Below are 14,173 nucleotides of genomic sequence, written 5' to 3' on the forward strand. Positions count from 1 at the left end.
AGCCACAGGGGTATAGGAGTTTATGGTGGAAGTGCAGACAGGAGACACACAGGAGCAGAAATACAAGGTTAGGCGTTTTTTTCATTCATTCATTCATTCATTCATGCATTCATCCAACAATGGACTGAGCCCTTGCTAAGACCCAGAAAACGCATAGGACATGTAAATCATTTCAGACAAGGGAAGTGCTACACACACATTAGAACAGGATGATATCACGAGGCTAAGCTCTGAGCCGGCATCTGAAAAGCAAGATGACACTAGCCACACAAAACACTGAGGGAAGTGTGCTCCAGGCAGCGGGAACTGCCAGTGCAAAGGCCCTGAGGTGGTGTTCACAGCGATTCCCTAAGAAGTATGGGCTCCGGTATGAAACACGTCCTGAATATTGGGGACCGTGAAGCTCTCCTTTCATGGACTACTCCGGGAACAGTGCCAGTGCTGAGTTGGAACTCCTTTTGAAAATGATGGCTTCGCATCTTTCTAGGGGCCCTCCTAGTGGCACATGCCCTCATTCTTTTCCTGCAGTCCATCATGCAGGGCTTCAGGAGGCCATTCCTAAGTGACAGGGCAGGGGGGGCAGTCGGGAGCAGAAGTCTGAGACAAACCTCACACCGCCCTCAGGGTGCCTGGGTGGCTCAGTCAGTTAAGTGCTCGACTCTTGGTTTTGGCTCAGGCCATGATCCCACGGTTCGTGGGCTCGAGCCCCACTTCAGGCTCTGTGCTAACAGTGTGGAGCCTGCTTGAGATTCTCTCTCTCTCCCTCTCTCTCTCTCTCTGCCCCTCCCCTGTGTGTGCTCTCCCTCTCAAAATAAATAAATAAACTTAAAAAAAAAAAAAGCTCACTCGGCCCTCATCTTTGCCCCCAGGGCCCGGGCCTCAGATGCCCACGGGTCCAGATGCCCCCTCCCCGCCTCCCCCACTGCCCCACATACCTTCCTCTCATCTATGCCCTCGGAGGCCGACGTGAGCTTCTTCATGAGGACAGGGTCCAGCACCTGGAATCTCCGGCGGAATTGAGCGAGTCCCACATGGTCAGCATAGCCTGGGGGTGGGGTAGGGAGCAAGCAGAACGTGGAGTCCAGGTGAGAAGGGCAGCCCAGGGCCTGGATTCACAGGCAGCCCCCGCCCTGCTCTCAGCCTTGCGGCTCATTTGCTGGGCAAACTCCCTTCTGGGGCCTCAGTTTCCCCATTTGTTAAGAGATCGAATTCAATCAGCATTTCTCAAATATGTTCCCTAGAACACAAACCCTATAAAGTGCTCCACTGAAGGGCGCCTGGGGGGTTGGTTCTGTTGGTTAAGTGTCTGAATCTTGTTTTCATGCTCAGGACTTGATCGCACGACCCATGTCTGCCTCTGCTCTGACAGCACGGATCCTGCTTGAGATTCTCTCTCTCCCTCTCTCTTCTTCCCCTTCCCCACTCATGCTCTCTCTCTCTCTCTCTCAAAGTAAATAAATAAACTTTTTTTAAAAAGTGTTCCACTGAATCCTCCCAGGGCTCCTGGGTGGCTTAGTCGGTTGAGCATCCGACTTCAGCTCAGGTCACAATCTCACAGGTCAGGAGTTCAAGCCCCGCATCGGGCTCTGTGCTGACAGCTTAGAGCCTGGAGCCTGCTTCGGATTCTGTGTCTCCCTCTCTCTCTGCCCCTCCCCTGTTCACATTCTGTCTGTCTGTCTCTCAAAAATATATAAACATTGGGGCGTCTGGGTGGCTTAGTTGGTTAAGCATCTGACTTCATCTCACGGTTTGTGGGTTCGAGCCCCGCATCAGGCTCTGTGCTGACAGCTCAGAGCCTGGAGCCTCCTTCTGATTCTGTGTCTCCCTCTCTCTCTGCCCCTCCCCATTCACACTCTGTCTCTCTTTCTTTCAAAAATAAATAAACATTAAAAAAATTAAAAATATATATATATAAAACATTAAAAAAATTTTTTTAAAGTGTTCCACTGAACATATGGAAAAGCAGCACTGTGATCTGCCCTCTGGGTCACATTGTGGGCCAGGATCAATGGGAAGATATGGGATCGGTTTCGCTTAGAACCTGTTTGACCACAGGGGGAAAAAATGTTTTTTGGTCCAATACTTACGCCCACCCCACTTGTGGGAAATGCTGCATTGAGTATTTTCGAAGGGTTTTTTTTTTTTTTTAATATTTTTTTTTTATTAACTTTTTTTTTTTTTTTTTTTTTTTTTGGGACAGAGAGAGACAGAGCATGAACGGGGGAGGGGCAGAGAGAGAGGGAGACACAGAATCGGAAACAGGCTCCAGGCTCCGAGCCATCAGCCCAGAGCCTGACGCGGGGCTCGAACTCACGGACCGCGAGATCGTGACCTGGCTGAAGTCGGACGCTTAACCGACTGCGCCACCCAGGCGCCCCTCGAAGGGTTTTTTTTAAAAAATCTAACATGCAGGATGGACACAGGAGTACCCCTCTGTGTGGAAACTCCCGAGAGTTTGCTAGAAAGTTCTCTGGAAAGCTCCCGAGAGAAGGTGACATTACAGGCGGCCTCTGCAGGAGCCATAAGAGTTTGTCACAGGATTGGGTGTGGAAGGGGTGTCTGGGCAGAGGGAGCCAGAGAGGGGTGACCCAAGGCTGGCTCCTCGGTCATAGCAGAAACCAGCATTTGCTGAGCACAAGACACTAGATTAACAACTTCCTTGTGTTATAGGCACTCAGGGGGCCTCTATCATTATACCCATTTTATAGATGTGGAGAATGAGGCTCAAAGAGTTCAAGTCACCTAGCCCAAAGCAGCATGGATAGTAACTCTCCCATCTGGGATTCAGACCCGGACAGAGACTATAACTAATCCAGGGGGCAGTAGCCAATAGTGAGGTCAAAGATGAGCGGGGACCAGATCCCAGAGGGACTTGAAGTCAAATTGCAGGCCTCAAGGTTTGGACTTCGTCCTGAAGACAAGGGGCACGGTGGACCCTTTGTTGCCTCAAAAAGACCCCTTCACTGGCCAGATGAGTGAAGGTCTGGTGAAATCTGACTCCACTTTGAGACTCCACAAATGCACGAACCACGAAGAAGGGTGATGATGGTAGGTACATGTGATGAATCCAGGGTGCCTTCCTGGGGGAAGAGGATGTGTCAGGCCAGGATCCCAGGATGCTGACTGCGCAGAGATACGAGGTTACACGCGTGCCCTTTCGGGACAGAATGATCTGGGTTCACATCCCATTTCTGCCCTTATCAAGTGACCCCATCTCTTTGAGATTCAAGTTCTTCGTTTGTCAGGTGAGGATAACAAGTTCTGGGCAAGGGGTCAGTCTAAGGATTGAAACAGATGACTGACAGAGTAACAGATACTAACACGGATTGATGCTGCTCTCTGGCACCTGAGCTATTAAGGCAGAGGAAAGAGGGACATGATCTAGCGACTTGCCTGCTGTTGGCCACAGTCAAGGGCAGGCCAGCCGCCTCCGGGGCCTGAGCCACGCCCACCAAGCTGTACAATATGTAAGGTTTAATGAGCATTTACTATATGCCAGGCACTGTGCTGAGGGCTTGGTAAGACTGATGTCAATTAGTGGGGCGCCTGGGTGGCTCAGTCAGTTGGGCAGCCGACTTCAGCTCACGTCCTGATCTCGCAGTCTGTGGGTTCGAGCCCCGCATCGGGCTTTGTGCTGACAGCTCAGAGCCTGCAGCCTGCTTCCGATTCTGTGTCTCCCTCTCTCTCTGCCCCTTTCCTGCTTGTTCTCAGTCTCTTTCTCAAATAATAAACATTAAGAAAAAAAAAAAGAATGACGTCAGTTAGTATGTATAATGACACAATGCCAGCACGTCATAAGTACTCAATATCCTGCATACATTTGTGTGTATTATGTGTGCACGCGTATGCATGCATGAATTATATGTGCATGAATTCGAAATCATAAATATTTGACATGTGTATGCATCCATGTGTGCATGCAAATATTTCTTCTATGGTGTAAGAGAGACAGAAGCCAGTTTGAGCAGAAAAAAAAAAAAAAAAAGAGGAAATGACCAAGCCTGGGAGGCAGAAACTGAACGGTTTTATCACGAGACCTCAAATCTTTACTTAGTTGGAAAATTCGTCCTGCCGCAGGCAGGCCACACCAAGAATGAAGAGGGCAGAAGCCCACCACAGTGAGACCCAAGGTTGAGGACAGGGACGACTGAGCTAAGCATGCACGCAGGGGTTCAAACGGGCGGACCAGGGTGTCTTCAAAGGCCCAGCACCCCCTGCCAGCCAGCCAGCCAGAATCGATCGGCCACCACTGTGACCATTTTGCACTTCCCCCGTGACATTATCTGTCACCCCTCGACTGTGGTTGCGTGGGCAGGAGGAAAAATCAATGAGGCGCTCAGAGAAGTGAGGGTCTCGTCTTTGCTTCCAGCTGCTTCCAGCCATTCTGTCAAATGTCTGGTGCCCGGGGTGGGGTTACTAACACGGCGGGAGGAGATGGGGCCGTGGCCACAAGCCAGGTGTCAGCGACCACAGAGATGTTCAACGAGAAGGGGCCCGCCAAGCCAGCTTCCCCACTGGCCCATCACCCCATCCTCTGCAGAGACAATGGCCATGCCTGAGCCGTTTCAAATGTCAGGGACGGGGATCCATGCAGCGGCCGCTGGGGTCCGAGAGGGCGAAAAGAATCAGAAGGATTCAGAGAGAGCTCGACTCCTAAGATGAGCTATGTGGAGACCTTGGGCGCATGGTTGCCTTCTGTACTATAGACCTAAAGACTTCATTCCTCTGATTGAACCCTCGTCTTCTCCTTGCCACCTCCTTATCTCTTCAGCTCGATCCAGGGAAAGCCAGACCTCCAAAAGTGGACAACCTGCCTCATCGGCCACGACCGCCCCACTCATTTTGAACCCCAGTCCCTGAAAATCCAGGCTCTTCCCTGCCTCAGGACCTTTGCATATGCTGATCTGTCTGCCTAGCATTCCACTCCAGACATGAGTTGCTTGCTTTCCATCGAGACCCAAGTAAGATGTTACCTCTTCCAGAGGTTTACTCAGTCTCTCCAATGAGAGCACAGGGCTCCCTCCTCTATACATCTGGTACCTCCTGCATCCCCATGTGACAATGCAGGCCCCCATCACATGTCCCCACTCTGACCTCCCAAACCACGCTGAGCATCTTGAAGACCAAGGTATTGCTCGTTGTGGGAATTTCATTTTCTATTCCTAGACAGAAGCTCCCTGGACGTTTGCTCCAGAAAGGAAGATGAGCAGGTCACAGCCCCAGCCTTCCAGGGGTGCACACGCCATTCAGGAAATAAGACAGGCTAGGACCTCAAGATCTAGGTCCGATCGAGGCTCTGCCTTGACCCAACTGTGTGACCCTGAGCAAGTCCCCCACCTCTCGGAGATTCCGTTTTTCCATCTGAAATCATAGCTCCCCCTTCACAGGCTTATTATTTCACAGAATAAACGGGATGCTGGATGGAAAGTTCTGGCACATCGTTGATGCTCCTGGGAGTTCCTTGGCTGCCACCAGTTAGCGGGAACGTCCGAGGAGTCAGACATAAGGTGCTTGCTCCCTGGCCGTCTCTTACCTGCCCTGTGCAGACGCAGTGCCTCCAGGACGCAGGACCCCGCAAGCTGCACCCTCAGCGCAGGGATGTCCAAGGGCAGAGGTCCGCCTGTTCCGGGCTTATCTCCACCAGGCTGTGGTGGGGTCAGAGACCCCTGCCCGCCTCTGTTCTCCCCCGTGGGGCCCGGCACAAGGCAGTGGATGAAGTGTATCTGAGACCGTCTGATCATGCTGGTCAGTGCATCCTAGGAACAAGAGGATAGGGGGTTAAAGGCCTGCTGTCTCAGGGTAAGATGGACAGGGACGCTCCCCCAACATACATTCAGCCTAGCCTGGGCACCTTTGGGGGTCCCTGAGTCTTATACCAAGCACCTCCTATTTATGGCCTGATTCACTCATGAGAAATAGGGGAGCTTTATCACAGCCCCTATAACCGATGGGGAAACTGAGGCATACAGAAGGCAAACACAAGAGGGCCCCGGGTCACACAGACCACTAGCTGAAGAGGCGGGCTAGAACCCAGGACCTACTCCTACAGGCTTTTCCTGTATAATCTGCCACGAGGATTTTTCCAGCACTTGTCCTGCCACGTCCCACTTTCTGGACTCAGTCTGGCCACTGACCAATCAAAGTGCTCTCGTCTGCCATCGGATTCGTGTATCTAGGTCCCATATTTCCAGCCAGTGCGAGATCCTGCAGCCCTCCCCCAGGGAGAGCCGCGTGGTGAAAACATAAGCATTTGGGAGGCGGGGCTGGTCTGGCTGTGATATTTGTCACTCTGGTCAAGAGGGTATTCCTGGTCCCTGGGAACTTCCCAGAGCTGCTCAAGGCAACCCCAAGTAGGCCAGGCTTTGGCCTCAGACTTGGACAGATCACCCCCGGCCCCAGGGATGTGATGGCAGACGTTCCTTCGCTGCTCTGAGCCTCAGCTTCCCCCTCTGTGGAGCGCAGGGGGACGCCTGCCCCTCCAGGCTTGCAGAGGAGGCTAGAGGTGATTCGGGTTGACAACTCATCCCGGAGGAGGGCAGGGAACGTGGCAGTGGAGGCCCCGGCTCCGTGGGGACAGGGCTGCCGCTCACCATCTGCAGCTTGATCTGGGAGCACGGCGCTTTCCTCTTGACCGCGGCGAAGCTGCTGGCAAACGCCTTCCTCACCGTGCAGCTCCTCTGTAGGGCCTGCTGGGAGGTGCCCTCCAGGCCGGCCACGGCCCGGCACACGGGGGGCAGCTTGGCCCGGGCCTGGAACAGACTCCTCAGATCCTCCCTGGCGGGCAGGAGGCAAAAGAGAGAGGGACTTTAGGGGCTTGTGGGGGACAGGCCCACCTTGCTTCTTGCTAATCTGCTTCCCGAACCATCCCCTTGAATCACACATCCTAGCTGCTACGCTTTCATCCACGGGGCCTCCTGCCAGGCGAGCCTTCACTTCGTGGCAAACGCCAGCTTCTCAGCTTCTTTCTCCATAGCAACAGGAAGATCTAACGGACAGTCTTGTCACTGATACACCTGCAGGGATCCCACTGAGCCTGCACTTTCAGAGGGACAGAGAGAGAATCCCAAGCAGGCTCCACACCGTCAGCCTGGTGCCCGACGCGGGGCTCGAACCCACGAACCGCGAGATCATGACCCGAGCCGAAATCCAGACTGAGCCACCCAGGCACCCTGCCTGTGCTTTTCTTAGCGAAGTCATCTTGGTTCTCCCTAGAACAGGCCCAGCTCATAGCGGGTGCTGACGATACAATTCATGCCAGAATGAGTAACTGACGGGCTCAACAGGCAGTTTCTGGACCTGCGAGGTCCCGTGGGTGAAATGTCCCACCCGATGCCCAGCAGAGGACAGTGCCCTCCCTCGGAACTCCTGTAACACGCAGGTGCAGGCCCAGGACTCCTTAAGCGTCTGCTCTGATAAACCGAACGGCCCTGCCTTCTTGTCGGGGCCAATAAGGACTAAGAAGGCTGGGCACACCCTACTGTGCCCTCGGAGGAGGCTGGGACCCAGAGGGAGCCTCCGGCCTCCCGCGTCCCCTCTGCCCCATCCCTTCCAGTCAAAGGACGCAGGCAATTTCTGTCGCTCTCTGCAAGTCCAGGCTGCATGCCAGCCCCAGCCCTGAAGCCACATTACCTCCCTCCCTCCGTGCCTCACCGAACTATCCAAACTATTAAGGAACCGTCTTGTCCAAACGATCCAAAGGTATTTCAAGTGGTTAAGTGCCTGGCAGAGCACAAAGATTAACAATGGCTTCACTACCCTGGTGTTGAAATAAAAATCTGGGGGAGGAGGCTGTATGAGCCCCTCCTACTGGAAGCAGGAGCCCCGCGAGGAGAGGTCAGGGCCCTGGGGCATGTGGGCACCACCCCCCCACCCCGGTACAGGGAGAGGAGGCTGTGCCCATGACCCTGCCCTCCCCGTGTGGATTGCCCCATCTCTGGGGCTAGTAGATCTGACTTCTGGTGTTCAACGGAAGGTGTGCCCTTGGGCAGGTCACGTCTGCTTTGGGCCACAGCTGGAGATCAATATATATATGGAACAAAATGCTTTGACCGCAGCAGTGAAACTTGAGTGTTCTTGTCAGCAAAACAAGTCCCCAGAGAGATCAAGTGGGGCCCAGGAATCGGAATGTTAGACCAGCAGTGAGTCCTGTGAATCTGACACTCTTGGGGGTGGAAGCACACTCTAAAAAAAGCACTGTTTGCTCTCAAAAACCACCAATGCTTGGCTCTCAAACACACAAGACATCCTAACGGCACTTACCCTCGAAGTTGCCATGTTTCTCTGCCCCCAAGGGCCACGGCCTTATACACACTGTTCCTTCTTCCCACAGTGTCCCTCCCTCGCCAGGCCATCGGGCCAACAAAATCTGGCTTCCCTCTTTCTAGGGGACCAGAGCCATGGGATGTTAGAGCAAGACGTGACACAGGGGCCACAGATGCGTGTTGAGGGCCTGCTACGAACCAGGCTCCTTAATGAGCCATCCGTGACGCTGTGCCACCGAAGTGTCACGTCAAACACGTAAGCCTGGCCCTATCATTCCCACTTCTTGGAGTATGAAACTGAGGCCCACGTCATGCAGCCTAAACGAGGCGGAAGCAGAATTTGAACATTTGTCTGACCTCAAATCTGTGCAATATCCACGGATCTTGCAGACTCGTCCAATAAACACTTATTTTATGGAAGAGGAAACAAAACAAACAAACAAACAAATAGACCCAAGGGAGAGAAAGTGACTGCCCAAGGTTACCCCGGTGGGGAGGGCAGGGCTAGGACCTGACCCCGGCCCCCTGGTCCTCCATGCTGTCCTCTGTGTGCTCACCGACCTTCCTTGTGCCCCTAACCCCTGACTTGATCTCCTTTCAGGACGTGTGTGCCCTTGAACCAGCCAGCACACTGGGCTTTCCAATCAACTGGGACCATAATGTGCATAGAACTTCTACAGGGACAATCTAGACCCCAAGCGTGTCCCAGCTCTGCCACTCTTTTGCTGTGTGATCACAGGGGGGCCATTCACTGACTGGGGCCTCGGTTTTCTCATCTGTGAAATGGGGCTAAGGAGGCAGTGTGGTTGCCAGGAGTAACCAGAGACTTATCAACCCGTTTATCCTGATGCGGGGTGCACAGCGGATGGTCCCTAAGTGTCTCCTCCCCATCCCCACGCCCCCAGCACCCCTCTGGTTCTCTCAGCTTCTCTTCTGTGTCCGAGCCCTGCCCCCGCAGGGCGGGAGCGGTGGGGCGGGGAGGATCGGGATGCATATTTGCGTGCGTGCGCGCACAGGCACAGGGCAGCATTTTCCAGTAACTGCAGGCTGCAAGCAGCCGTGGCTGTCAGCACTCCTGAGCAGAGCCGTCAGGGATTGCAATGGGCTGCTTTTCTTTTCTAACACCACAAAACGTTATCACTTCAGTTTTATGACCCCCGAGTCCTAGGATGTTCATAAAATCGTTCCAGTCACAGCATCTCCCAGATACTTAATGAAAGGCACAAGGCCAAAATAAGAAGTCTCTGCCTCCTTTTTTTTTTTTTTTTTTCCTGGCTTTTGTGCTACCTGCCCCAGAAGCTAGCTTTTCTCTTCGGCTAGACTCACGTTGGCCCCAGGGACACACTGCCCCGGAGGGATGGGGTTCCCCGACGGGCCCTCACTCACTGGGTTGTGGTGACTGCATGGCCCCGGGGGAGGAGGGAACTGCAGGGCACCGAATGCCCCTGGCTGGCTCCGATCCCCGCCGGGCTCACCTCTTTGACTGCTGCAGCACCGAAGGGGCGTCCAGGGCCGAGAGGTTGGGCTTGCCTCTATGCAGCCAGCCCGTGAGGTCATAGCGCACAGGATCCTGTCCCAGCTGGTGGAAAATCTCGAACTGGAGGGGCTGCTCACAGGCCCGAAGGGCAGAGGTCCCTGAAAGCAGACAGAGCACGTGAGTGTTGGGGGCTCAGGCAGGGAGGACACTCGGGAGGTGCTTGACATCACCCAGAACACACTTTCTCCATGTAACTATGTTTCCAGACAGCTAAAGCTACCGGTGCTGGGCACCAACATCTCGCCTCACCTGCTATACGTAGGTACGGATGTACGTCTGCGCGTTATTTCCTTTCTAAAAAAATTTCTTTAATGTTTATTTCTTTTTGAGAGAGAGACAGAAGGTGAGCAGGGGAGGGGCAGAGAGAGAGAGGGAGACACAGAATCCGAAGCAGGCTCCGGGCTCCGAGCTGTCGGCACAGAGCCCGACGCGGGGCTGGAACTCACGGACCGCGAGATCGTGACCTGAGCCGAAGCCAAGAGTCAAGACACTCAACCGACTGAGCCACCCGGCATCCCATGCTATATTTTCTAATACTCGTGGAAATAGATACATAATTATTAAGTATTTTGAAAATCATTTTGAAATGGCATCAACCAAAAAAGTGCACAGCCTACACTTGGGAGACGCTGACTGGCACTTGGTCACAAGGGGCAGCGCGGGGGAGCCCGAGGCGCTTGGAGCTTCGAGAGGAGGTCTGCGTTCAAATCCTGACTCTTCCTGCTACTACCGTGTGTCAGGGGCCAAACCTCTTAAGTCTCTGACCCTCTGTCTCTTCCTCCGTGAAATGCAAATTATATTTACCTCCCGGGGTGACATAAATCTTAGAAGAGATAACGTGCGTCAAGCATGTTGGCAGTGTGCCTGGCACACAGTAGTTGCTCAGTAAGCCGTAGTGGGCATCCCAGCCACTTCCTGCAGTTGACCTTGCGTGGATGTTCTGGAGCCACAAAGCATTTACCTCCGTATTCCTAATATTCGGCGTCTCGTGCCTGGTAGACGTGAATGGAGCCCGGAAGTGCTTGTGGAAGGAATGAATGAGCGAATCCTAGTCATGAGTCAATCACGTCACTCGGACTGCGGTGAGCTCTCGGGTTGAGTAACGGCCCCAGACCAATTACCATCAGGAGCGGTAGTATTGTTTTGGTTCTTCCACGTATTCCGAATTTCTGTGAGTTCTCTTCCTCCTACTGTCCCAGGGTCCTGAGTCCTTCCTTCAAAGGCTGATTTTCCACCGCTCGGCTGCCGTGAGCTCAGAAACAGGAAACCTGCGTTTCCCGGAATTCTGTACGCAGTCAACAGACTCTGAGGGTCTGCAGATGAGGAAGGGACGTGGCTTCTGCATTCGTGTGTGGCTTCTGAGAGGCCCTTTGTGTTCAATACCCAGGGCTGACTGAGGTCACCAGCAAGGGGCACTTGTGATGAAGTCAAGTCTTTCTTCCTCAAGTGCTTCCTGTGAGGCCTCCAGGGCCGTGCAGGCCCTGCCCTCAAGGGGTCACCTTCCAATGAAAGCAATGACAAAGCGTCTTGACTGGAAGCAGCTTGAGAGCAGGGACCACGTTCACCCACAGTTATGTCTAGCAGCCAGCACAGAGCTGGGCTCTGAATGAGGACCCCAAGAGCTTTGAGGGAGGAGGAGGAAGCAAAGGCAAGAGAGAAAAAAGGACGTTCGTGTTTGCTAAGCCCCAGCCAGCTTCTGCTGCACATACTATGTGCATGATGTCCCTCGATCCCGCTCAGGTCTGTCAAGTGAACATCACTGGGCTGGTTTTCTAGAAGGTGACACGGAGGTCCAGAGATGAGACAGCTTGGCTCAAGTTGCATAGCGCGTGTGGGCAGAGCCGGGGGGAGGATACGGGTCTGCTGGCCCAAAGCCTGTGTTCATCCGGGTGGTGGATGGGTACATGGAGGCATCACAGCCCCGGGAAGCCCTCCCAGGCTCCCAGGGGGTCCGCTCGGTCCTCTCGCCTTCCCCCTTCTTCAGAGGTGATTTCAACCGCAGTGTTGTCCATCCAAGCACTGCGGGGAAAGCTCTCGCTTTCAGGAGCCCCAAGGAAATGGCTGTAAGACAGAACCTGACTCGGTGCACCTCCCTTGTGTCTCTCCCAGAAGCCCGAGCCCCCAGACTGGGGTAGGGGACTCTCGGGCCCCTGCGATCCCAGCAGCCACGCTCTATGTCTGCACTGTGAATGCCTGTCGCCTGTCTGCCAGCCTGGGCTCCGTGGGGGCTGCCTGCTGGCATGGCAAAGACACCTTCGTTGAGAAGTAACAGCAAAAGCACCGGGTTAGCCAGAAAGCCCCACGTGTTCTGCCTGATTGAACATTCTCATTAACTCTGAGCTCCCCAGAAAGCCCTAGAGACAAAAGACCTTTTTATTTGTCACGAAAATATCTGAATTAATGGGTCTATCTCAGTCGGGCCAGGACTGGAACATTGTCTCCCTTGGAAACTGACAAGCCTCAGGACAGCCTGCTCGGGGTGTCTGGGATCGGCATGTCAGACCTCATGGGAGAAGGAGCAGGTGCCACAGATCTCTCTGAATCCCCTCCTGCCTTAGCCATGCCCTACATGACACCTTCTCCCTCCGACCCGACTCGGGTGTCATTTGCCTAAAAGTCAGGATCCAGAAAACACTCCATTCGAGGAATCCATTTCATTCGATCATTGGGTCGTCGGATCATTGGGTTTTCACATATACATCCATTCTGTATCAAGGATTCATTGTAGTCTTTGGGCTGGCATCATCCTGGCTGACGCAGGCAGAGGTGACCACCCAGCCCCTGTCCTCTCGAGCCTGACATTCCCATGAGGACAGATGCGTGATGTCAGGTGGGAGGGCTGCAAGGGAGAAGGGAAAAACAGAGAACGGGAAGCATTCTAGGCAGAGGGCACTGCCAGTGAGTGCAAAGGCCCTGAGGCGGGAGTGTGCTTGGGGTGTTTCAGAAGCAGCCGAGAGCGTTGTGTGACTGGAACAGTGACTGGAACAGAGCGATGGAGGAGAGGGGAAGGGAAAATGGCAGATGTCCACGGAGGGCTTGCTGGGTCCCAGGCATAAGAGAGATAGCCGAGAACAAGACAGAGGGGCGCCCTGCACCCTCATCGATCATACAGGGTAGTTGGGGGACAGAGGAGAAGCCAGGGAAGAAGCAAACATTCCAGAGCCTGGAGAGGCCCCTGAAGGAAATAACCAGGAGGTCAGGGTGGGTCAGAGGGGCTGCAGAGGGGATAGCTTCAGACAGGGGTCCAGAAAGTCTCTGAGGAGGACAAGGCACAAAGGTGAGGGAGGAAGATGTAGAAATCTCTTCCACACCTTAGCTCGTCCGTCCTCACACGAGCCCCCTGAGGTGGTGTTACCATTATTACCCTTTTATAGACGGGGGAAGTGACTTCGCACAAGTCACACACATTGCAGTTTAGCGGTGGAGCCAGGATCCAGCCCAAATCTCTGGGGTCCAAAGCCTGGGTGAGCTTTTAAGAGCTCTGCGTCCCGTTTTCCTGTGGATCTGAGCGAGGGTCTCCCTCCGCCCCACAAAACCACTCCCAAACCCTGGGGCCATTCCCTGAACACAGGGGCCACCTTCGGAGCCCAGACGAGGGATGGGGGGTCTGCCTGGCCTCTGGGGAGAGGACTCCCAGGCTTAGCCCTGTCTCTGCTCTCAGGTGCCTACAGGGCCCTGGAAGCCACCTGGCCTCTCTGAGGCCTCACTGACCCCGCCATAGGTGGGAGGTAGTAGAACCCACAGTCCCAGGCTCCACAAATAACCGTTCCCTCTGCCCCTCCGTCCTTGTCCACCAGCTGGCCCAGGGGCAGAAGTACTTTAGAGAACACAGATGACCCTGGGACAACAGAGGTAATCACTGCCAGGAGTCAGGCAAGCACTAGGACCCTGCAGGGCGAGGGCAGTCCAGGGTTGCATCCTGCCCGTCCTGGGCCCTCACTCGGCACGTTTGCTTTCACAGACCCCTTCTGCTATTATATATATTTATATGATTACATTCATGGCTATGTTGGTACAAGGGCAAATAGTATTAATAATATATAAGCACACTGTAACAGTTTGCTGTGGCTGCCATAACAAAGCACCATAGCTGGGGGGTTTAAACAACGGACATGTGTTTTTCTCAAAGTCCTGGAGCTGGAAGTCCAAGGTCAAGGTGTGGGCAGGGCTGGTTTCCCCTGAGGCCTCTCTCCTGGGCTTGTAGCCGGCCATCTTTGCTCTGTGCACATCAGAGTCCTAATCTCTTCTTGTCGGGCCACCAGCCATATGAAATTAGGACCCACAGCAATGACCCCAGTTAACCTTAATGACCGTTTTAAAAACCTTCTCCCTAAATACAGCAAATACAGCACATTCGGAACTCCTGGAAGCTAGG

At 54.0% G+C, this 14,173-nt stretch overlaps 1 protein-coding gene across 1 annotated transcript in view; it reads right to left on the reverse strand.

Annotated features, from left to right (window-relative positions):
* The window catches only part of MYO18B (myosin XVIIIB), a 242,094-nt gene that overhangs the window by 163,951 nt on the left and 63,970 nt on the right, over positions 1-14,173 (reverse strand). The window contains exons 17-20 of the mRNA XM_042961553.1: positions 9,737-9,896; positions 6,591-6,774; positions 5,534-5,756; positions 936-1,045 (exon numbers count right to left, since the gene is read on the reverse strand). Of these exons, the coding sequence (XP_042817487.1) occupies positions 936-1,045; positions 5,534-5,756; positions 6,591-6,774; positions 9,737-9,896 (677 nt within the window). The remainder of the gene's footprint in view (positions 1-935; positions 1,046-5,533; positions 5,757-6,590; positions 6,775-9,736; positions 9,897-14,173) is intronic.

This window comes from Panthera tigris, chromosome D3 (assembly GCF_018350195.1).
Source record: "Panthera tigris isolate Pti1 chromosome D3, P.tigris_Pti1_mat1.1, whole genome shotgun sequence".
NCBI lineage: Eukaryota > Metazoa > Chordata > Mammalia > Carnivora > Felidae > Panthera > Panthera tigris.